Source organism: Leptidea sinapis, chromosome 46, assembly GCF_905404315.1.
Source record: "Leptidea sinapis chromosome 46, ilLepSina1.1, whole genome shotgun sequence".
NCBI lineage: Eukaryota > Metazoa > Arthropoda > Insecta > Lepidoptera > Pieridae > Leptidea > Leptidea sinapis.
This window is the reverse complement of record NC_066310.1, coordinates 143,217-166,906: the sequence shown is the minus strand read 5'-3', so window position 1 is coordinate 166,906 and position 23,690 is coordinate 143,217. Positions and strand designations below refer to the sequence as shown.

At 37.0% G+C, this 23,690-nt stretch overlaps 1 protein-coding gene across 1 annotated transcript in view; it reads left to right on the top strand.

Moving 5' to 3' along the window:
• The first annotated feature begins 226 nt into the window (after nt 1–226).
• The window catches only part of LOC126978042 (igLON family member 5-like), a 37,472-nt gene continuing 14,008 nt past the window's right edge, over nt 227–23,690 (top strand). The window contains exons 1-7 of the mRNA XM_050826768.1: nt 227–381; nt 17,350–17,497; nt 18,626–18,987; nt 19,061–19,138; nt 19,207–19,290; nt 19,372–19,506; nt 19,584–19,797. Of these exons, the coding sequence (XP_050682725.1) occupies nt 17,425–17,497; nt 18,626–18,987; nt 19,061–19,138; nt 19,207–19,290; nt 19,372–19,506; nt 19,584–19,797 (946 nt within the window). The 5' untranslated portion in view covers nt 227–381; nt 17,350–17,424. The remainder of the gene's footprint in view (nt 382–17,349; nt 17,498–18,625; nt 18,988–19,060; nt 19,139–19,206; nt 19,291–19,371; nt 19,507–19,583; nt 19,798–23,690) is intronic.

Below are 23,690 nucleotides of genomic sequence, written 5' to 3'. Positions count from 1 at the left end.
TTCTCACAGTTACAGATGTCATTTTCAATTGTTATAAAGTTTAACAAACTTTACGATTCATTACAGGGTATGTAACGGTAAACGTAGAGTAGATCAGAGGTCGGTCCAACACGGCGTGGTCGGCGCTCGCTATTTTATAAACTGGCACAGTCCCGTAGCGCTCGGTATCGACTACGGCGTAGCGCTGCCCGACCGCACGCGAACGCGTCAGTCGGCGCCGCGCCTGCCGTCGTAGCAGTGCCTGCGCGGTTGGGCGATACTGCGATACGTAATATGTACATTCAATTATAATAATAAATTGAATTGATGAGTGATATCAGGAGACATTAGAACACTGAACACCCGCGGTGTGGAGGCGGCCGCGGCGGGCGGGCCACACAGGTACTTATATAATTATATACGTTAAGATAAAATATTTACGAACATTGATGTCTACGTATTTAGAAGGCGGAAAGTTGTCTCTGGCGAGATCAATATGGCAGGTTAAATAATTTAGAAATCTCGGTAATACCTACATCTAAAAAAGATAGTTTGATCGACATGCATATTATGTTGATTAAAGTGTTCAATGTATGAGTGGGGCTAAATTTTGATATGAATGAAATGGATTCTATTCACGGTGTACGTCGATACGGCTCGCCTGGTGATAAAAACAATATCGAGAATCGAATAAATAAATAAATTATATTGACTGTAATTATGAGAAAAAGTGATATTTATAGAGTGATTCATACTATATATACATAAAATCTGTTGATATTAATAATTATCAGTCTGATTTATATAAATTGAAGTGACTTTTTTAATCTGTTTAAATACCACCATGTTAATGTGTCTTGTATCGTCAAAATATAGCTTAGTTATTTATTATATTTAAATTTTAATCTATTATCAATTGTTCTCTCATAACTATGACACATCGTCGTACTGTTTGGTATTTACTACACACTGTGCAGTTACGGATCACTTTACATAGTATTATTTATAATAAATGAATAGTAAGCTAATGAACGGTATTATCAAAACGTGCGTGTTCTCCGCACTAAATCTCATGAGTTTCTTTCTCAGTGCTGTCTAACAACGATTGTATTTTATACATACGGAAATTTAGTTAACATAATACTTGACCGTGACTATATCGACAATAGATACAAAGTGTTCCGTAGCGAACGGTCGCAGTCCGCTCGAGGTCCGCGGGCGCTGGATGCTGTTGGCTCTCCAGGACACTTACCACAGATCTCTTTGTATAGATTTAAGTTTAAGATCTTCATCGTCACTTAGATCAGCCCCACAACTCAGATACAATTCCCACGCTGCAGGTTACGCAGAAATTAATAATGAACTGTCTGACTGGAATTTATTTATTTTTTGGCAACTTATCCCTAGATTAATGTTTGCTTCAATTTTACAACTTATATCATAATTTATTTAATAAGTATGTTCCCCGTCGGTAAATCAATCTTCCAATTACATCCCAATCCGGTATCCAATACTAAACCGATGAGGTAATTACTTATTGTGACAATATATGTGTGTGTTATTATATAAAATACACTGAAGACAAAATTAAATTAAATCCAAAATTTTTCTGGACCTTTGTTAAGTCAATATCATGTAATAGTGGACTGCCACAAACAAGGTCTTACAAAGCGTCTCTTGTAACAGAAGAAGAATATATTTGTAATTTATTTAGTGAACACTTTCAATCTGTACTTAAACCATTGAGCTCAGATCCTATTGACGTTGACCGACTGGAGCCCTGTCATTATACTGTTATTATTTTAAAATCTATCGAATTTACTGTTGATAACGTACTGACATTTTTAAAATCTGTTGATATTAATAAAGGTGCTGGTCAACTTCATTGGCTATTCCAATCACATTACTCTATAAGAAGTCTATTACAATGGAATATTACTCATCTCTGGAGACAGGTACTTATTAGTTATTTGTCCGACTCCAAACGGGCCTACAACGCAGGATATCGAAAAATATCCAAACTAAATATTTATCGGAAAATCCTAGAATAATTGTTACCGAACAAATATATTAATAACTGCATGTCAACATGATATGTGCGGCCCAGTGCCGCTTTGTTTCGCATAGATTCGCGCAGCCGGCCTGGTGTTTCCTCACGGGAACTCAGATATCTCAGTGGTTACACGTACGTTAACGTACCCGGGTATAAAATTGAGCATAATTTTTTGTCTTATGCCGGGTTCCTTTTTGCCTCCAACTTGACTCTTGACGACAACGGAAAACCACCCCCGTCCCGTGGTGTCAGAACTCTATGCCTGAAGTATAGTTCAGACAGAAAACTGTTCGGCGAGCTCTGTTTTCGTTGCACGTCAGGAAGTCGAGCGGGCCGGATGGTATTTCTCCAATCATGCTAAGAACGTGTGCTCCTGAGTTGACGCCTGTGCTATCGCGTTTATTCCGGCACTCTTACTCAAAGGGCGTAGTCCCTGACTCGTGGAAGTCAGCCCTTGTCAATCCGATCCAAAAAAAAAGGAGACAGTTTCGATCCGGCAAACTGCAGGCCTATAGCTATTTCCTCCCTGCTCTCCAAAATCATGGAGTACACGTACATACTGTACATCTGAGTCATGTTACGAATGAGATTTTATAACATTGTAGAGTTAGTATACGTGTTGTGGTCTGCCGTCTGCCAGTAGTGTGGACTCGCCGTTTCCTGTACACCACACTGGACACCTGACTACTGCACAAGACCTTCTAGTATTCAGACGGTAAGGCACCGGCGGCGACCGGACTGGTTCAGTCTCAACAGATACATAAGTATCGCATTGAGAAACTCGTGCCCTGAATACTTATATGTCGCGTAATGATCGTTCAAAGTCGAAGTCAAAGTCAAAGTCAAAATTTTTATTTGCATAAACATGTTAGATTGATGTTACATAAATATTATAAAGTACATGTTTGCCGCATTTATGACGTGCAAATTTTACAAAATACATTTCTAAATCATTAGATACAATAATATCTTGGTCTGAAGCAATTCAATGGAATCCGAAATCTATACAATAAAACTCTAGATTTAGTGCTGTCCAATGGCGTGGTGACAGTCAGCGATGTTAGTAATGATACGCTTGTTCCTATTGACGCCCACCATGGAGCCTTATCTTTGATAGTTAAATTCACCGCGAAAAGTTTTCTCCAGTCGGCCCCTAGGCGTAGATACATGTTTAACTGCGGTGATTATGAGGCCATTAATGCTGAAATACAAAGCATTAATTGGCATGTCATTCTGTCGGATTTATCCCTTGATGAGTCGGTCACATTTTTCTATGAGTTTTTTGAAAAATTGAAAACAAGATATATACCATCTAAATTTATTAAACCTAATCACTATCCAGTGTGGTACTCTATCCATCTTAAAAAAGCTATTAAAGAAAAATATAAATATTTACGTAAATACAATACTTATGGTAATATGTCGGATATGGTTTCTTATAAAATGATACGTGCGAGAATAAAAAATCTTGAAAAATCCTGTTACAATAACTATATACGTTCTATTGAAAATTCTATAAACCTGAATCCAAAATACTTTTGGTCGTATATGAAGTCTAAACAAAATCTAAACTCTATGCCTAGTTGCATGTACCTTGCTGACAAAACCTTCAATACCGGCACCACTATTTGTAATGCCTTTTCTGATTTTTTTTGTAATAACTTTACCGATCCTCCGGTCAATAAAAATGTCATCTCTTTATCATCACTACCAGTGTGTGATATCTCGCAAATACACGTAGACGTTACTGAAGTAAAGAAACTACTCCATGGTATTGACCCATCAAAATCCGATGGTCCGGATCATTTACCTGGAATATTCTTAGTGAAATGTTCTGATTCCATATGTGTACCCATTACTATTTTATTCAACAAATCTCTCTATGCGGGTGTTATGCCAGATTTATGGAAAATGGCTTATATTACTCCAGTGCATAAAAAGGGGGCTAAGACTAGTATATCAAATTACCGTCCAATTTCTAAGCTTTGTATTATATCTAAGGTTTTTGAGAAAATCATTTATAGTCAGGTTTATCCTGCACTAAGGCAAGCCTTTAGCCCCAGTCAGCATGGTTTTCTTAGAGGTCGCTCGTCTGTCTCTAATCTTGCACTTCTTAATAATTATCTAACTGAAACAATGCAGCAAGGTGTCCAAGCTGATGTAATTTACACCGACTTCAGTAAGGCATTCGACCGAATACGGCATGACATCCTTCTTAATAAGCTCTATAATATTGGTATCAGCGGTGACTTGTTAAGATGGTTTTCCTCCTATATTCATAATCGCACTCAAGCTGTTGTTGTCAGTAATTATATATCAGGGTGGGTACCCATATCGAGTGGCGTTCCTCAGGGTTCCTTGCTTGGCCCTCTATTGTTCGCAATATTTTTATATGATGTTGATACTTGCTTACGTACCGCCAAAATATTGTGCTTTGCTGACGATATCAAAATTTACAACAAGGTATCGTCACTAGATGATGCAATAGCTCTACAAGAAGACCTACACCGATTGCAAAATTATTGTGACGATCATAGCCTAGAGCTAAACCCATCAAAATGTAGCGTAATGACATTCACGCGTAAGCGGTATCCTATAATTTTCAATTACCAGTTGAAATGTGAGAATGTGCAGAGAAGTAGTACAATACGAGACCTTGGTGTTTTACTTGATTCGAAACTATTATTTGACCAACATATAAATTTAACTATATCTAAAGCTATGAAAGCCCTTGGATTTATTATAAGAAGCTCGCGTGATTTACGTCAAGTCAAGACACTGAAGATATTGTACTGCACCTTCGTTCGTGGTCACTTAGAATATGCCTCTCAAATCTGGAATCCTTTGTATTCTACATATATTTCTCGAATAGAAAATATTCAAAAAAAAATCTTACGCTTTCTATGCTACCGTACTAACGACAGATACAATTCAAAGTCTTACGAACAGCATTGTAAAAAGCAACATTTACTACCGCTTGAGAAACGACGTATGATCTCTGACATTGCTTTCCTCTTGAAAATAGCTCAAAATAAGGTTGATTGTCCAGATCTTCTTTCGACAATTTCATTGAGAACTTCGTCAACTGCACTACGCTATAGCCGTTTATTGTATATACCTCAATCATCTACTAACTACCGGAGCAATAGTTATATCTTGCGAGCTAGCACCACCTGTAATAAACTAAGCAGTGAAATAATTAATTTGGATATTTTTAATACATCTGTCAAAGCAATGAAACAATGTATCATGAAAACGTTTTTTGAATCCTAACCTGTGAACATCAAGTGTGCTTATTATTAGATTATAATTTTACATGTTTACTCTTTATAATTTTGCTTCTTACTACTTCTATTGTCTATTAGTGAATATCTGTGATTAGCTCTAAGTTTCTATTGTATTTTTATTTTGTGTAAATAGCTGTTGATATTCCTTGAAATAAATAAATAAATAAATAAATAAATAAATAAATAAATATCACTTTAACAAAAGATTAGTAGCATTATTATTTATTAATATAAAATTATAAAAAAAATGTCAAGTTTTTAACTGAAAATATTCGTCTAATTAATATAAACAGTTTTTATTAAGGTATGTTTGCGCCGTTATTGTTCGCATTCAATAGCATATAGCACCACCTGGGGAGCTGATGTACAATCCGAGCATTGGCATCACCCTGGTCTTCGCATGGTGCTGAACGACTCTCTGGCCGCTTACAACGCGACACTTGCACGCACGCGCCGCGTTACGCATTCGAGCATCATTGTCGCACGTGGTTTTTATACTACTTCTTTCGCATCATCGTAGTGCCAAGTGAAGTGCTTGTCTGAGGAAAGGACTGACCAGTATCAGGTGAGTACTTCAGCCACTTGGCGTTTTATGCTTATTGATTGTGAACAGGCCAAACTAGATTACCCGCAACCTCACCTTACCTGGACATCTAGCATTACACCCCATTTTGACTTCCTCGCATCATCATTAATTTTGATCCATTCGACCCGGATAGAACCAGCAGCTATTGCTATTTAATTTGCTTTTATTTTTGCTTACCTAACTAAGAATCGATTCGCAATTCATACCTATTTCCAACCTTCGCATTGTGTTAATATATTTAGCTACTTACTTTAGTTTATTATATAAATATTTGTTCAATAATAAACACGTTACTCATTAATTTCGCATAATCTAACAGTATCATAACGAAACATACATTTCATAAAAAAAAATAACAAGTTTACAACACATTTTCAATATGGCGCTTGAAACAAATATCAAACTTGTAGTTGGTAAGAAACAGGCAATATTTTCGCATATAAAAGAACTGTATAGTACTGCAAAAAAGATATCTATTGATACAAATACGCGAAGTTCACAAGAATTTGTGGCCACGTCGGCGAATATTGAGAAATTATATAGCGACTTTAACGATCTATGTGACCAACATAACGCTTTATTATTGGAACAAAACCCAAAAATTTAATTGAATTTTAACAATTGGACCGCATTTCAAACATTACTTCTGTTGTACAGCAAACTCGGAATGAGTTATTACAATCTCGTCGTCATCAAGTTGAATCGGATAAATCTAATTCGGTTAATAATGTTTGTCGCCTACCACCACTTGACTTAGTTTTTCAGGACAACCCGAAAGCTGGCCTCTCTTTTATCAGCGTTTTAGCACAAACGTTCATAATAATAAGCAACTCAATGATTCGCAACGAGTGCAATATTTGGTAGGCAAGCTAAGTGGAACCGCGCTTAATATTTTTGCAGGTATCATGCCTAACGAACATAACTATTCGACAATATGGCAGTCGTTAGTTGATAAATACCAAGACAAGCGAGCACTTGGTACTATGTATTTAAATAACATACTCGACATTAGGTATAATCTGAGACCCTCTCCCACCTCAATAGTTTTGTTGAAAAGTTTCATGCGTCTATGTCCGCTTTAAAACAACTAGAAATTTCTGATTTAACAGATTTTATTGTTCTTCATCTCGCGCTTAAGAAATTAGATACAAATTTAGTACAACGCTTTGAATCATCCATTAAAAAAGATATTCCATCGAGTACCGACTTAGTTGCTTTCATAAGACACCACGTTAAGGTTCTAGAACGAACAACCAACACCAGTCGACCAAATAATATATCGAACGTTCAAAGATCTCGCGGAACCGTTTCTAAACCATCGTTTAATTCTCATACCTTTGCAATAATACACAATGACAACAAAACTTGCAATTTATGTAAAACCGCAAAACATTCTCATATATATCAATGCCCGGATTTTATAAAACTATCAGTTAATGAACGCTTCAATTATATTAAAAATAATAAGTTATGTATTAATCGCTTAAGTTCAAAACATATGGCGATTAATTGTAATTCAAAAAATACTTGCAAGCAGTGTAATGAGAAGCACCACTCATTAATCCATTTTGTTAACAACAAACCGGTTCCGCAACCGCTGATACATACGGAACATCACACAACTGTAGGCTCGTCCAGTACAGCTGAGCGGCCGCCCGAGGATGGTGCGCAGTCGCTCTGCATGCATTCGGCTAATAGTAACGTCGCATTACGTCTTTGCATAGCTTTGACACTTTATCTATTTTACCAACCGCGCAAGTATATGGTGTGACTGGTGGTCGAAAAAGTACTATAAGGTGCTTAATTGATAGCGCCTCGCAAAATAATATTATCACGCGCGCTTCTTGCATTAGATTAAATTTAGATGTTAAACCTCTCATATATTCATCGATTAAGACATTAGGGTCTATTTCCACTCCTATTAAAGGTTACGTTTCGCTTACAATACAGTCACGTGTTTCAGACGCTCAATACAATTTAATTCTTTTAGTTGTAGATAATATAACTCAACCGTTACCGGCGCACACGATTGACAAGTCGACTGTACATTATTTTGAACATTTATCGCTCGCTGATGAATCTTGGAACGCGCCCGGAAATATAGACGCCATTCTCGGTGTTCAGATGTTCGCTTTTATATTATTGGGTGGTAAAGTTATACCACCACCGCTCGGTCGCTCTGCTCACTCGTCCAGTGTCATTTGCACGCGCTTGAAACAACGCTTGGCTATGTTGTTATGGGGGAAATACCTTCCACTCATTCTAACGATATAGTCTGGTCCTTCGGCCCTTTAGTAAATAATTTAAATAACATTTTAGTAAAATTTTGGCAGCTGGAGCAAGTGCCTTCTGTTAATAATATAAGTCCTGAAAATAAGGAATGTGAGCAGATCTTTAAATCAACTGTCGCAAGAAGTTCTTGTGGTCGCTATATAGTTTTGCTTCCTTTTAAGAGCGATCCTAAGTTATTAGGTAATTCTTTTATTTACGCTCAACGTCGTTTGACCGCGTTGGAACGAAAATTCCATGCGTTTCCCGCTTTACGTAAAGCCTACAATGAAGTAATTTTAGATTATATTGAAAATGGATACTTATCAGAAATTCCCTATTCTTTAAACGCTATATCTGACGGCTACTTTATTCCGCATCACGCTGTTTTTCGGCCAGATAAATCGACAACAAAAACTCGCATAGTTTTAGACGCAAGTGCTAAAACCGATTTTGGCGTATCGCTTAATGACTTATTGCATATTGGGCCTAACTTGCAGGCATATAAATTTACACTTCTTTTAAGGTTTCGTTATTTTAAAATCGCTTTAAACGCAGATATAAAACAAATGTATTTAAGAATTTTTTTGTCAGAAAATGATCGTAAATATCAACTGCATTTCATGACCGCTTTTGTATAGACGAAATCTATGTTTTCTCTGACTCCACAATCGCATTGTCTTGGATTCATTCATCTCCACATCGGTAGCAAGTATTTGTTGCCAACCGAGTCAGTAAAATACAAGATATTCTTTCGCCTGAACGCTTTTTTCACATAGATGGGTCACAGAATCCAAGTGATTGCCTATCAAGAGGTTTATTACCCTCTCAATTAATAAATCACCCGCTTTGGTGGTATGGTCCTCCATGGATGCGCCGTCCGACAAAGGACTGGCCTATAGTGCCATTTGAACCATCACGTATTGATGGTATAGTTCCCGAGTGTAAAAGTACAGTTACTCTGACTGCTACAGTTAATATTAACAATTCGCCGCTTCTGGAATTATCGCATAGAATTTCTTCTTGGAAAAAATTGTTACGCATCATTGTTTATATACTTCGTTTTATTAAAAAACTACCACGCAGCACTACCATTCACGTCGCTGACATTGAGGCTGCTGAACTGGTAATTATTCGAGAATTACAAAGAAAATATTTTTCTGACGAAATAAAAAACATAAAAAAGGGTAACGTATCATCCCCTTCTTTAAGAAAACTAAATCCATTTGTAGATGATAACGGATTGCTTCGTGTTGGTGGTAGATTAATAAACGCAAATATACCATTTGAAAATCGCCATCCAATTCTTTTACCTTGTCGTGATCATTTGATTGATATTATAATTGATGATTATCATCGATCAAATTGTCATACAGGTTCTCATCTTCTTCTGTCATTACTTAGACAGAGATATTGGATTATTTCGGCTAGAAATATTATCAGACAATGCATAAGAAATTGTAATTTCTGTTTTAAGGTCGCACCGTCGCATCTTTCGCCTATAATGGCAAACCTTCCTCCCGCTCGTGTACAACAAGCTAAGCCTTTTACACACACTGGCATCGACTATGCTGGGCCTATCAATATTACTCTTACCAGAAAACGTGGCGTAAAAAGCCAAAAGGCATACATATGTCTATTCGTGTGTTTAACAACGAAGGCAGTGCATATTGAAATTGCATTTGACTTAAGCACCGAAACTTTTTAGACGCCCTTAAACGGTTTTTAGCTAGAAGGGGTCCAGTAGTTTGTATTTATTCCGATAATGGAACCAATTTTATTGGTGCGAAACGGAAATTGGATGAATTATAAATTTTTTTATGTTCAAAAAATATGTCTACCGCATTGCAAACAGAATTAAACAACCATAGAATAATGTGGCGGAATGTTCCTGCACGCACACCTCACACAAAACTCATTTATATCGCTGCATAGGTCAACAGTTGTTATGTTATGAAGAATTGTTGACTTTACTAGTGCAAATTGAATGTCTCTTAAATTCGCGCCCGCTGTGCTTAATGTCGGATGAACCACATACTATTTTAACTCCCGCACATTTTTTAAACACGACACCTTTACAGTCTCTGCCCACATATGAAATGGACGAATCAATGAGCCTCTCGAACAGAATGAGACTCTTAGATAGTTTAGTTCATAGTTATTGGAAACGGTGGCATGTAGATTACCTACACACATTGCAACATAGACAAAAATGGAACACTCCAGATAGACCAATTCAGCCAGGTACTCTTGTTCTCATTCACCAAGATAATACACCACCATTGCGCTGGCCTACGGGTATTATTGAACAAGTATTCCCCGGAAAAGACGGAGTTGTTCGCGTTGCGCACAAGTACGCACTGCTACTGGAACTTTTAAGCGTCCAGTAGTTAAGTTGTGTCCGCTTCCATCACAATATTTTTTTTCCAGTAACTATTACATTTATTAATAACATAGATTCTTAAGCATTTTTTTTGTATTCGCATTTAATTTATCGCATCACCGCTTATCATATTATATATTACGCACCGCATTTTTAAATATTAGTATGTTCATGGCAAATTTTCTGATTATAACCCTCTCCTACTTTCTTACACCTTTTCCTTACCCGCATTTTTCCTTTGAAAATCCCTTGGATTTCCAAGCCGGGGAGTATGTTTGCGCCGTTATTGTTCGCATTAAATAGCATATAGCACCACCTGGGGAGCTGATGTACAATCCGAGCATTGGCATCACCCTGGTCTTCGCATCGGGTGCTGAACGACTCTCTGGCCGCTTACAACGCGACACTTGCCGATTGACCTTGTTCGAGTGGACACCGCTGACCACGCACGCGCCGCGTTACGCATTCGAGCATCATTGTCGCACGTGATTTTTATACTACTTCTTTCGCATCATCGTAGTGCCAAGTGAAGTGCTTGTCTGAGGAAAGGGCTGACCAGTATTAGATGAGTACTTCAGCCACTTGGCGTTTTATGTTTATTGATTGTGAACAGGCCAAACCAGATTACCTGCAACCTCACTTGACCTGGACATCTAGCATTACACCGCACCCCATTTTGACTCCCTCGCATCATCAAGGTATATTTTCAATTTATTATTTATGAGAAATTCCTATTTGACGATACCTCTCTTATTATCTTTGGGATGTGATTATAATTTTTTATGCACATACAAAAACAGTTTCTCTGAAATAATGTAGTTCTACAGCAAGGTACTTATAGTTTGGCGGGGTCCCTGGATGGGAAAAGGGAAGTGTTTTCATGATTACCGAATTTGCTAAAATTTTTTCGAACAAACATAAAGCACTCAAATATGTATAATTCAACAATTTATAATAGGTTATATTTTTTAAATACGGGTCTGCAGCTTTCAAGGGGTCCTTTTCCCGCTCCAGCCCTCAAACATTTTTTGCGCTATTAAGACTTGTTATTTATTACTCTTGAGTTACCCAATATTATGATACCATACCTAATTATAGATTCCACGTAATCGTGGTAAGGCGTTAAAGCCGCTTTTTCCTACATAGTTTTTTTTATTCTCCTTATTGCAAAGACAAACAGATTAAGACGTTTGCATAATGATTCAAAGTGAGCTTCCCAATTACAATTATTTTCCATTATTATGCCTAAGAATTTGGTATTTTCAACCTCATCTATTTTAATTTCATTGTATGTTATGTTTCTAAGGGGTGGATAAATGGTATTGTAATTTTTAAATTGTATAAGTTTTGTTTTTATTATATTAATATTTAAGTTACTTTCTAACCGTTTGCCGATTTTAATGATTTCATCATTTATGACCAAGTCGTATAGTCTTTTTGAGTTTGTGTCAGGGATAATTATTGTAATGTCATCACTCATCACTCATCAGCATATAACACACACTTATTTTCTGTAATATTTGGTAGGTCGTTGATATATAGTAGAAATAATAATGGTCCAAGTACACTGCCCTGAGGTAGCCCGGCTTTAGTTTGATTGCAACTTGATTCATATCGTACTATATTTGATCTTCCGCCAATCTTTTCAATCTGGACACATTGTTGCCTATTTTTAATATAACTTTCCAGCCATTTTGAAGTGACACCTCTGAGCCCATAATATAAATTAAATTTGTTTATGAGAATTTCGAAGTCGACACAGTCAAAAACTTGGGTCATTGATATGACCCAAGAATTGTTACTCTAACTTTTTGATCTTTTTTCGTTAACAGATTTTTAACTAATGTATATGCGGCCATTGTGGTAGATTTAATTTGTTGAAATGCGTATTGTTCCTCTGTAATGACGTTCAATTTCGTAAAAAAGTCAGTTAATCGTTTATACATTATTTTCTCAAAAACTTTTGATAGAATATGTATGAGTTCCTTTTTTGTGGAGTGGTTTTATATAATACATGAGTTGTGGGGAATTGGCCTTATTTAAATGATAAATTGATTAAATATGTCAGTGCTGGAACTATTGCATGTTTTTATAACATGGGTTGTTATGTTATCATGACCAACAGCCTTGGTGTTATTTAAAGAGTTGATTGCTATTACTACCTCATTTTTCGTACAGGGCGCTAAGAATATGGAGGAATGTACCGTATTTATTAATTTGTAGTCTGGTTTTATTCCATTAACACTCTTAAAATAATCATGAAATTCATTTGCAATTTCATTTGGATTTTGCATATTTTTGGGATTATGTATAATCTTGTCAAAATTTTTGGGTGTTATATTTACATCAACTTTATCTTTAATGAGATTCCAGACTGCTTTACCTTTATTTATTGAATTCTTTATATAACGTTCGCTACTATTTGTTTTGGTATTATATATGCATTTCTTAAGATTTTTACTATATTGCTTATAATTGTATTTATATTTAATCTTTCTAGGATTGACTTTGTTTATATAATATTGATGCATAAGTTGATCTTTTGTGTTGCAGGATTTTTTAAATACCTTAGTTATCCATTTTGGTCTTATGTTCCTTATATTTACTTTTATAGTTTTATAAGGAAAACACTACTTAAAAAAAGAGGAAATGTGTCGTAAAAAATATTAAATGCATCTTCGCAACTGTTCTGAATATATACCTCAGACCAAGATAAGCATGAGATATAATAATGAAATTTTTATATATTTTCTTGGGAGAAATCTCTCCTTGTGAAATAATAGTGTGATTGAGGTTTAAGGGAACTGTTTAATTTTTAATTTAACATTTGGCATGTATTATGATCTGAGAGGAACGATGTTAATATTTTACCATATGCCTGTTTTATATAATCAATTATGTGGTCAATACATGATTTTTCTCGAGTAGGTTTATCAATGTATATTTGCAAGTTGAAGTTGCTTAGAATGTCAACATAAAGATTATTATTGTTAGATTTCTTCATAATGTCTATATTAAGGTCACCATATATTTTTTTATTGTTAGTTATAAGCTTATGCAAAAGTAGCTGAAAATGTTCAAAGAATTCAGATATATTTGAGCTAGGAGTTGTATATAAGCAGATGATAATGTAATTAAAAAACTAAAAAAAAATTAAAAATATTTAGTATCCAATATCTCTATGCCACAGCATTCAAATACCTTTTCTTTTGAGAGTTCATTACATAATATCATATATAATGTTGTGTCATTATACAGACTCCACCTCTCTTTTCATTCTGTCTACAGAACGCCGATGCTAACTTACAATTTTTTATATTTGTTTCATCACCTGTTTTGACAAATGTCTCTGAAAAGTATAATATATTTATGGTCATAGGTTTGTCTTCCAATTCATTGAGATATAATTCTATTTGTTCCCTTTTGTTCAGGAGGCTTGCTATATTTTGATGTAACAAATATCCATTTCTTATTTCACTTTGTAATGGTTTGTTTTTTATAAAAATCCTGATTAGAAGTACTAGTTTGTTTCATTTTTATTTTTTGGAAATAAAATGGTATTGTTCCTTTGCATAGTGAAGATTTTTGAGTATTATTAACCACTGCTGTATATCGATTGTCACTTACTATGGGGAAATAATAACATATGGTACTTTTGGCTGGTTTGTTTTTTATATAACGAATTGTGTAGGTTTTTGAGGGGCATTTTTTTACAAAAATAATCACAATCAATTAAATATTTAAGTTTTAGAACAGATCATTTTTATATAATTATTTCGGCTTAAATTCCTTTCACTAACATGTATATATTCACAGTTTTGCTTGCTTTTACAAAAATTATTCAGTAAATTATTTAACTTTTGCTCAAATATCTATTTTTTAACAAATTTAAAATTATAATTTTGCATTTATTTATGTTAGATATCACTTCAGATAAGTTTATCAGGATTTTATAAGGGTTCGAGCCATTCTCACCTACGTTAAGTATATTAATGTAATTATTCGAGATATCCTGAATATTAGATTCAATTCAATGCAGCTATTGTTTATATTGTCATTATTTGTGTTTTGTGCAATAATGTGGCTTATTGGTGTATTTATCAGATTTTTTAGTAAGCAATTTTTTTGTGGAACTTCTTGGATGACCTTTGCTGACTTTTTTATGGTTAGTGATTGAAATTTCTTGTTCTATAGATATTTTTTTTCAACGTACTTATTTCTAGAAGTAGACTTTGTATCTCTCCATGAGCTGATGTTAACTGTTCTTTTAAATTCTCTACTTCTTCGTTTAATTCCATAAACTCATTTATTTATCTATGTCAGCTAGATTTTCATAATCGTTAAAGTGTTTACAAGCACGCTTAATAAAAGTATTTGCACCATAAAGTGTTCTACTACGTGGTATATAAAACAAATTTTTAATACGACAACGACGCTCACGCCTGCGAGGCACTCTAAAATGTATCCGATCTAGTAGTGAGGGGACGTCAATATAGCTATTAACAATTTTGTATAAAAGGACGGATTCAACACAATTACGGCGGGATTCCAATGGCTTAAACTTGTGACGATTCAGTGATTCAGAGTAGTCAACATAATTATATCCTGTCCTGTGGTCCAAAGATTTTACAAATTTGCGTCGTATTCTTTCTAAGCGGTTAATATGACATTTAAAATAAGGGTTCCATACCGCATACGCAAACTCAAGATGACTTCTAACGAAGCTATTGTATAGTATCTTGTAGGTGAGGGAGTTCTTAAATGGTTTACCAATCCTAAGTATTAGTCATAATTGCTGGTACGATTTAGATATAATGGAATCCATGTGAGGTATAAAAGTCAATTTAGCATCCATGATAACTGAAGTAACTGAAGTAATAGTAAATGCTAAGAAATTCAAAAATACTCTTGCTTTAAAAACACTAGATGTGTCTCTGGTACGTAGCCATTTAGAATATTGTTCAACTGTATGGAGTCCTCACTACAAGTGTGATATGCAAAGACTTGAGAAGATTCAAAAAAGGTTCATGTTTTTTATGTGTGTCCATCAAAACAAGCTACATCAATTACAATCATACAATGAGCGCTGTTTCTTTTTTGAATTGACAACTCTCTCGCGTAGACGTTGGAATTCAGATCAGGTTTTTCTTTTTAAAATAGTTAATAATTTGATTGAATGCCCTCAATTACTGGAAAAAATTAACTTCAAAGTTCCTCGTGCTAATGCTAGAGGGAATAACTTTCAGCCTTTTGCAATAGATACTAACCGAACAAATGTAGGGTTCCACAGTCCTTTACCTCGGATATGCCGTCAGCATAACGCATGGTTCAACGACATAGATGTTGATCTACATAATATATGTTTAATTAAGTTTAAAAGAGCGTGTTTGGAATACGAGATGGAACACTAATATTTAAATACTTGTTGTATCTGTAAATTTTAATAGAATATATTCATAGATATTCCTTTTTCTTGTAATAACCTTAAGCAATAGCGAAGGAGATATTATATAATTTGTATATCATTATATATAGATAATATCCATAACATGTTCTTCTCTACCTCTGTTTACAACTAGATAACTAATTTGCTGTGTTTAACCATAATTGGATGTTCACTATAGTTTTTAAGTTGTGTATATGTATTCTAAATAAGCTTATGTGTACTATCTGTCGGTAAACCTTATAAAAAAAAAACACCAAGATCGCTAATGTGAGTAACTTTTCTATTTTGTGATTATACAGAGTGTAATCGTAATCTATAATAGTTTTATTTTTTGAGAAATTAATATATTTACACTTATCAAGGTTTAAAAGCAATTTATTTTCTGTACAATAAGTTTCGGAATTGATTAAATCACGTTGTAACAATTCACAGTCCCTGGTATCGCGTATCACTCTGTAGATCTTGGTGTCATCGGCGTAAAGTAACGACGAGGAGTATATTAGGTGTTTTGTGACGTCATTTATGAACAATGTGAATAACTCATATGAATTACCCGTTGATAAGTCGGGAAGACTTCCCGATAAAAACTCTGAATTTGTAAATAAAATTGAAGAATTCATTGATTCACTGTGCCTAATGGCGGTTTTTTCCTAATTGTCACAAACTCATTCATCATTATAATTTAGGAATCAATTAAATATTGTATTTTAACTATTGGTAATAGTGTATTTATGTGGTAAATAATAAAGTGATATAAGAATGATAACAATTTCAAAACTTCGTGTTGTGAATTGTACTACAGGTAAAATTTGTTTATAAACTCATGAGTCATGTTTTGTTTTCAACTCAATTTAAGTTATGTTTTATTTTATGTTACACTTTTACTTTACTATCGCACTTATCATTCATAGTACAGCTTGTTAATTGCTATTTTTGACTTACAGTGACAAGCCACTCGGGTTTTCTTCGTTTTGATCATTTATTACAATATGATGAAATAACCACTGAATTGCTACTATTTAGTTTTAATGTATTATGTTTTTCACTACTTTTTACACATTCCTATATATTAATCTTTCAGTTTAAGCACTATTACACTTATTAATTTACTTTTTAATGCTAAAACGCTATTATTTTATTTATTATTTCACTTTCAACACTGACTCGATGTGCCTACGTCACCACCGCGCGAGCCTTCTCTTTAAATTGTTCATAATTAACTCAGGTTCGAAGGTTGACTTTTCTATCATACACGGCAGGAGCGTGATTTGAACACGCCTCATCATCACACTGATATCAATTTTAGTGTAACGCTGAATTATCTGAAGTAAAATGTAATGGCGGCAGGTGTCTGGGAGGCTGGTAGCCAGCTGGCAGGTGTCCGGGGGCAGGTGGCAGGTGGCAGGTGGCAGGCGGCGGCGGATGGTGCCCGCGTCGCTGGCGACCGCAGTGGCGGCGCTGCTGGCGGCGTGTCCCTCGCCCGCCGGCTTGGCGCGTAACTACACCTTCTATCTTTATAATTGTTCTCCTGCGGGCTGCTGGTATAACCTCCCGCGACCACCTTGTGTTGGTGTGGTGTTTAACCATCACTATTGAATTAATATTTTTTTTATGGAAAAGGAGGACAAACGAGTGTACGGGTCACCTGGTGTTAAGTGATCACCGCCGCCCACTTTCTCTTGCAACAGTAGAGGAATCACAGGAGCGTTGCCTTAAAGGAAGGTGTATGCGCTTTTTTTGAAGGTACCCATGTCGTATTATCCCGGAAACACCGCACAAGGAAGTTCATTCCACAGCTTTCTGATACGTGGAAGAAAGCTCCTTGACAACCGCACTATGGAGGACCGACACACATCCAAATTGTGGAGATGAAATCCTTACCTGATGTTGCAAAAGTCCACATTAAGCGTGGAGCGGGGTGCTGTTACTTTGTCCTCAGCCATGCGCGGTACTGTGCCCTTCCCAGAATACGAGGGGCAGCCCGAGCGAGAATGCTCGGGGATTGATTCTCCGACTCTGGTAGAGCCGGTACCAGAGGGGAGGGGGGAGCTCCGGTCCTCGACACTAACCTATGCGAAACATAGCGGCATTAGGCTGCTACTTCACGCCGGTATTCCATGCGAGAGTAGTAATTAACCCAGACGAGTCTGGCCAGATTATGCTGAAGTCATACGACTGCAGCGTGACTCTCCCACATCTAAAAAGCCGTTAGTCGCCTCTTATGACACCCTTGGGCTTGGGACTTCCCTATTATTTTTACACCCCTTGGAAGCGCAGGCACAAAATATGGCATAAAAGTACGTTAATACTACATTCAATAGCCTATATAATATTGTTGTAATACTTGTGATTGGTATTTATTTTCAGAACATACGGTCAAGCATAAATAAACATAAATTATACTTTATGCATTAAAATGACAGTGATGATGATGACTGACGGATGATCCCAGCCTCTAAAATAAGATCGCCGGCATGAGTCGGATGAGGGCAGCGCTGTGCTGCAAATACTTTCAAATACGTCAAAAATACTACAGTTTCTCAAAGCGAAGGTTTTTAACCAGTGATGATATAGGGAACGCGGACGTGGTCGCTAAGTTAGCTTTTCCACGATTGTATTACAGAGCGAATATACTTGAACTCGGAAGAGTCAAGCAGCTCACCAGCACGCAGCTCGGCGCCGGGCTCGGGGCGAGTGCTGGCGGAGGAGGAGGCGGCGGAACTGGCGGAGGGCGTGCCAGCGTGGCGCGAGCTGTGGCACGCGTCGCTGGCGACGTCACCACGCCGGCCCGCGCTCGCCAACACCAGCGAGGAGGTGGCGGCGCAGCTGGCGGAGGGCGTGCCAGCGTGGCGCGAGCTGTGGCACGCGTCGCTGGCGACGTCACCACGCCGGCCCGCGCTCGCCAACACCAGCGAGGAGGTGGCGGCGCAGCTCGGCGCCGCGGCCTTCCTGCACTGCCCCGTGCGGCACCTGGAGGAGCGCGGGGTCAGTGCTTTCTCACCGGCAGGTCACTCTACCACCGGCGCACACCAAGCTAACCTGAGTTCCCGTCACACAGGTGTCCTGGGTACGGAGGCGGGACTGGCACATCATCAGCTCGGGAGTGTTCATGTACACCAACGATGAACGCTTTCAGGTACGCACGCAGCCGATGTGTGTGTTTGGGAATGGTCGGTCGGACTCTGACGGGGAATATGTTAACAGGTACTGCACGGAGATGGCTCTGACGACTGGATCCTGCAGATCAAGTACGTACAGGAGCGCGATAACGGGACCTACGAGTGCCAGGTGACGGAATCAGTACAACCATTCATATGACTGCGTGAGCCTGCGGTATCTGATTGTACTGATATCTCTGTCTGTAAGCAGGTGTCAACCGGGTCGGGCACGCTATCCCGGCTGGTGCACCTGCACGTCGCGGTGCCGGAAGCTTTCATCCTGGGCGCGGACGAGTACCACGTGGATGCCGGTTCCAGCATCAACCTGGTCTGCATCGTAGAGAAGGTGACGTCCCGTCTACTTCCGTGTCGGGGTGGAGTGTGTCAACGCGACGTGCTGATGATGGCCGACGTCTGTTTCAGAGCCCGGAGCCGCCGCAGTTCGTGTTCTGGTTCCACAACGCGCGCATGGTCAACTACGACGCGGCGAGTGGCGTCCGCGTGGCGACGTCGCCGGGCGCGCGCACGCAGTCCTCGCTGCATATCCGCGCCGCCACGGCCGCTCACTCCGGCAACTACACGTGCCGCGCCGCTAACGCCGCGCCAGCGTCCATCGCGGTCTACGTCTCGCAAGGAAGTCAGTATCCCCTTGTCGGTAGCTCCCTATTCACCTTCATTCGCGGACCCGACAGACGTTGTTCTGTTAAAACAAAACTCTCGCCGATGGAATTTCGTAAAATCCGTTCTTAGCTGACCTCCACTCGACGAAGGGAATATTCCTACCAAATTTCAAGTCTCTACGCCGTATGGTACCAGAGATCAGATCGTGATGAGTGACCATGTACGTGGAAATCTCTTATACATATATATAGATCGACCATGGGAAATGGATTTTCTAGATTCAGACCACAAACTATCAAGAATTGGCCTTGAGATTTGTTAATGGTCATGGCGAATGCAAGACGGATCGGAAATTAAAGATTTGCGGGCTAACTCGACATGCAAAATGTTCATGAAGTAGTTGCTGCAGGTCATGAAGAATTGCTATTATCATTGCTGCATTGATCTCTTCATGTCGTTATTCCTCCATGGTGCCCATGAAATATAATTGTTAAAATTTATGGTGTGCATCTTGGAGAGATTGCAATGATCCAATTCGATGGCGAATCTACAAAATCAAAAGCAAAGTCCGTATTACTGATTTGTAAACACTTATTTTTAGAATTAGCATACATAATACATAGCAATAAGTATAGTAGGTATGTTATTCTTCTACTGTATTGTGTGTAAGAATATAAATAAATTAATACCCTGAATATCGGATTAAATCGTCCTTCTTAGACAATGTCTTTTCTAAATGAAGACATTTGGAAACAAACATTTTGAGTGTTTGCTAGAAAATGTCGTGATTCGGTGACACAAAAATGTCAAAATGTCAATCCATACAAAATGTATGAGAAAATAAATGTTTTTATAATAATATTTTAATGTGATTTTTTCAATATTTTATTACTTATTATCCTATTCCGGACTAAAAGTATCCCAAAAAATCAAACAACAGAAAAAATGGTCTAGCCGTTCTTGAGTTATAAATGGTGTAACTAACACCACTTTCTTTTATATATATATAGATTTGCGGGAAATTTTTGCATTGAAATTTTGATATTTTATGTCGTAAAAACGATATCCGTTACCTCTTCACACAAAATTGACGAAATGGGGCTTCATTCAGGATGATTTTTTTAAATTTTGTCTCTTAAAAAATACGTAAGGGATGTAGATATAACATTTTCAAAAACACGGGAAATAAATTATTGAATATGTTTTAAATAATCTCAGAAAAAAAATTAAAAATGAATCGTATAAAATTCATATATTTTTCTGATAAACATGAGCTTTAATGTGTGTTATTAAGTTATTATTATTATTTTATTTTGTCACTCCGTACGCATTGCACAGAAAAATCTATCGAAACGACGCCAGTCCGCCACAGAACACTTTTACTCTAACGAGAACGAGCAGTCCGCGCTCGGCCGCCGTCGTGGGTAGACTGTGTCGGTTGTAAGCAGCAGCTCGTGATCGAAGAGATCGCTGTACGAACATGAATATTTTTATAAGCTTTACAATACTGTCTTTGATACTTTACATATTTTGTACGCAGTCCGATTTCCTAAAAATTATGTTTCTTTATTGTTTCTTCATGGGTGTCATTTTCATGGATTTCGGGGTCAACAATAACGAATATCGAGTCAAAATCGAAATCCAAGATGGCGCCTATGAAATTTACCAACTTCTCTTCATGGGTGTCATTTTCATGGTTTTCGGGGTCAACAATAACGAATATCGGGTTAAAATCGAAATCCAAGATGCCGCCTATGAAATTCTAAACTAAATAATCTGTATCTAAATAATCAACTCATTGATAATAATAATCGCGACAAAAATCGTACAATTCGCCTTATATTATTCGCCAATATCGCCTTAGGCGCCAAAAAAAGGATTTTTGTCTCCTGTGGGCGGTGGGGTTATTAAGCCTCGTGCCGCTACAACCTCTGGTTCAGAACGAGGTTTCAAACGTCTCGTGTGAATTAGTGACGCTGGGAACGTGTTAACACGTTCCCAGCGTCACTGATTTATCTGTACTTTCCATTACTGCGTTAGGAGACGTTTGAAACCTCGTTCTGAATTATTTAGTTTAGATTCTATAGATAAAATAGAATGTGGAGTCTTATATACCCCATACCGCACTGGAAAAGGGCAGTTTTTCATATTGTTTAGTGATGGGAAAAAAGTATCGATTTTATTAAATTGTACTTATGGATGCTTTTTATTAAAATAGTTCATAATCCCTAACTATACATACATACAACACATTACTATTATAATATTATGTATTGTATTTATACACCATATTTTAAATATACATAGCTGGAATTTATTTATTTTATTCCTACATAATTATTTCACTTAAACTGAGTATAATTTGTAAATATTGATTGGAGACTTACCAGTTTTTCAAATATCGGTAATTTTGAATTAGATTTAACACCCAACTCCTCTTCATCACCAATAATATTATTGATTGACTTTCTTCGGCAACGTTTCGACATCTTATTATATCGTCGCGGGCGCAGCTTTACACAACACTAACCGCTTGAAGCTAGCGTAGGGTGCGGTACGAGGTGTGCGGGGTGCGAGGTGTTCGCAACCTCGTAACGCACTGTATTAAACTTTTATTTATTGAGTGCGGTACGAGGCCTAAAAAATCCGGTATTAAGGTAGGTATACCCAAAAACTCAGCATCAATAGCACATCGCAGATATATAGTTATCTCTTTCCTCGACTATACTACACAGAAGTTACGCCTCTCGCACGTCAGAGAAGTTTAAGTATTTCCTTACCGCTATAATAACGAGACACTAACGAGGTGTTTCAAGCCTCATTTCGCACTCATCGTGTTAAATTTGAATTTGAAATATTAAATTTATATGTAAGAAGAGGAAAACACAATTTATAATAAATGATTAATGTATCGTAAAATTCATCAAAAGATTTGTCAATTTATGAGCATCATACACGTCTATCCAGGTTTCCAAGACTTTTTTACAGTCCTTAAATTCGTTTATGTTTTGATTACATAAATCTCTTCTGAAAATAAGTCTTAACGACGGTTTTGAATTATTTATTTTTGTCGGTAGTAATAAGAATTGTGCTGTTTCGTGATCTGACAGGCCTAACTGACGAACCTCCCCTGTGGCATTTTCTATATTACTAAGAAAGAGGTCAATACCGGATTTTTGCCGGGTAACCTACCCGGCATTAATATGACTATTAAAATAATTTCGCAATAAATGAGTAAACTCTAGTTTCGTTCTAGTATTTTCTAGAGTGTCGATATTAAAATCACCAACATTCACAATATCACTGGTCTCCCAAGATCTTAATTCGTGTAAAAGTAAATCAAGCTTATTTAAAAATTCAGCAACATTCGAAATCGTCCTGTATAGACATATCACAATTAATTTGTGCTTTGGTATTCTCAAACCACAACATCTGAAAGAATATTCTGCACATATCTCATCCATGACATCAAATTTTACGGCCTCAATGTAGTCTTTCACTAGAATGCAGACACCACCACGCTTTTGCTTAGGTCTACAAGCAGATATGTACAATGGTCCATTGTATATCCATTAAACTTTATATTAGATCTATTGTCTGCATTTACGAATGTTCAGTTAGAGCTATGTTTACATAAAACACTTTTACAACAGCTTTACCTATTTACTTAAAACGGTTGCTATATTCTGATGCATTATATTAAGATCAAAGGACTCGAAAAAATGAATCGCTTTTTAGGTAATTTTTAAGTTCTTTACTTTTTGGTTTGAAATAATATGGTTTAGTACCATTCGTTATTTTACTATTGGCGATAGTATTGACAGACTGCGGTATTTGAGCTTAATGTTGACTGCCCTTGGCACCACGTGACATGATAATTTTACTACCGGGTACTAATATATTTGCCTA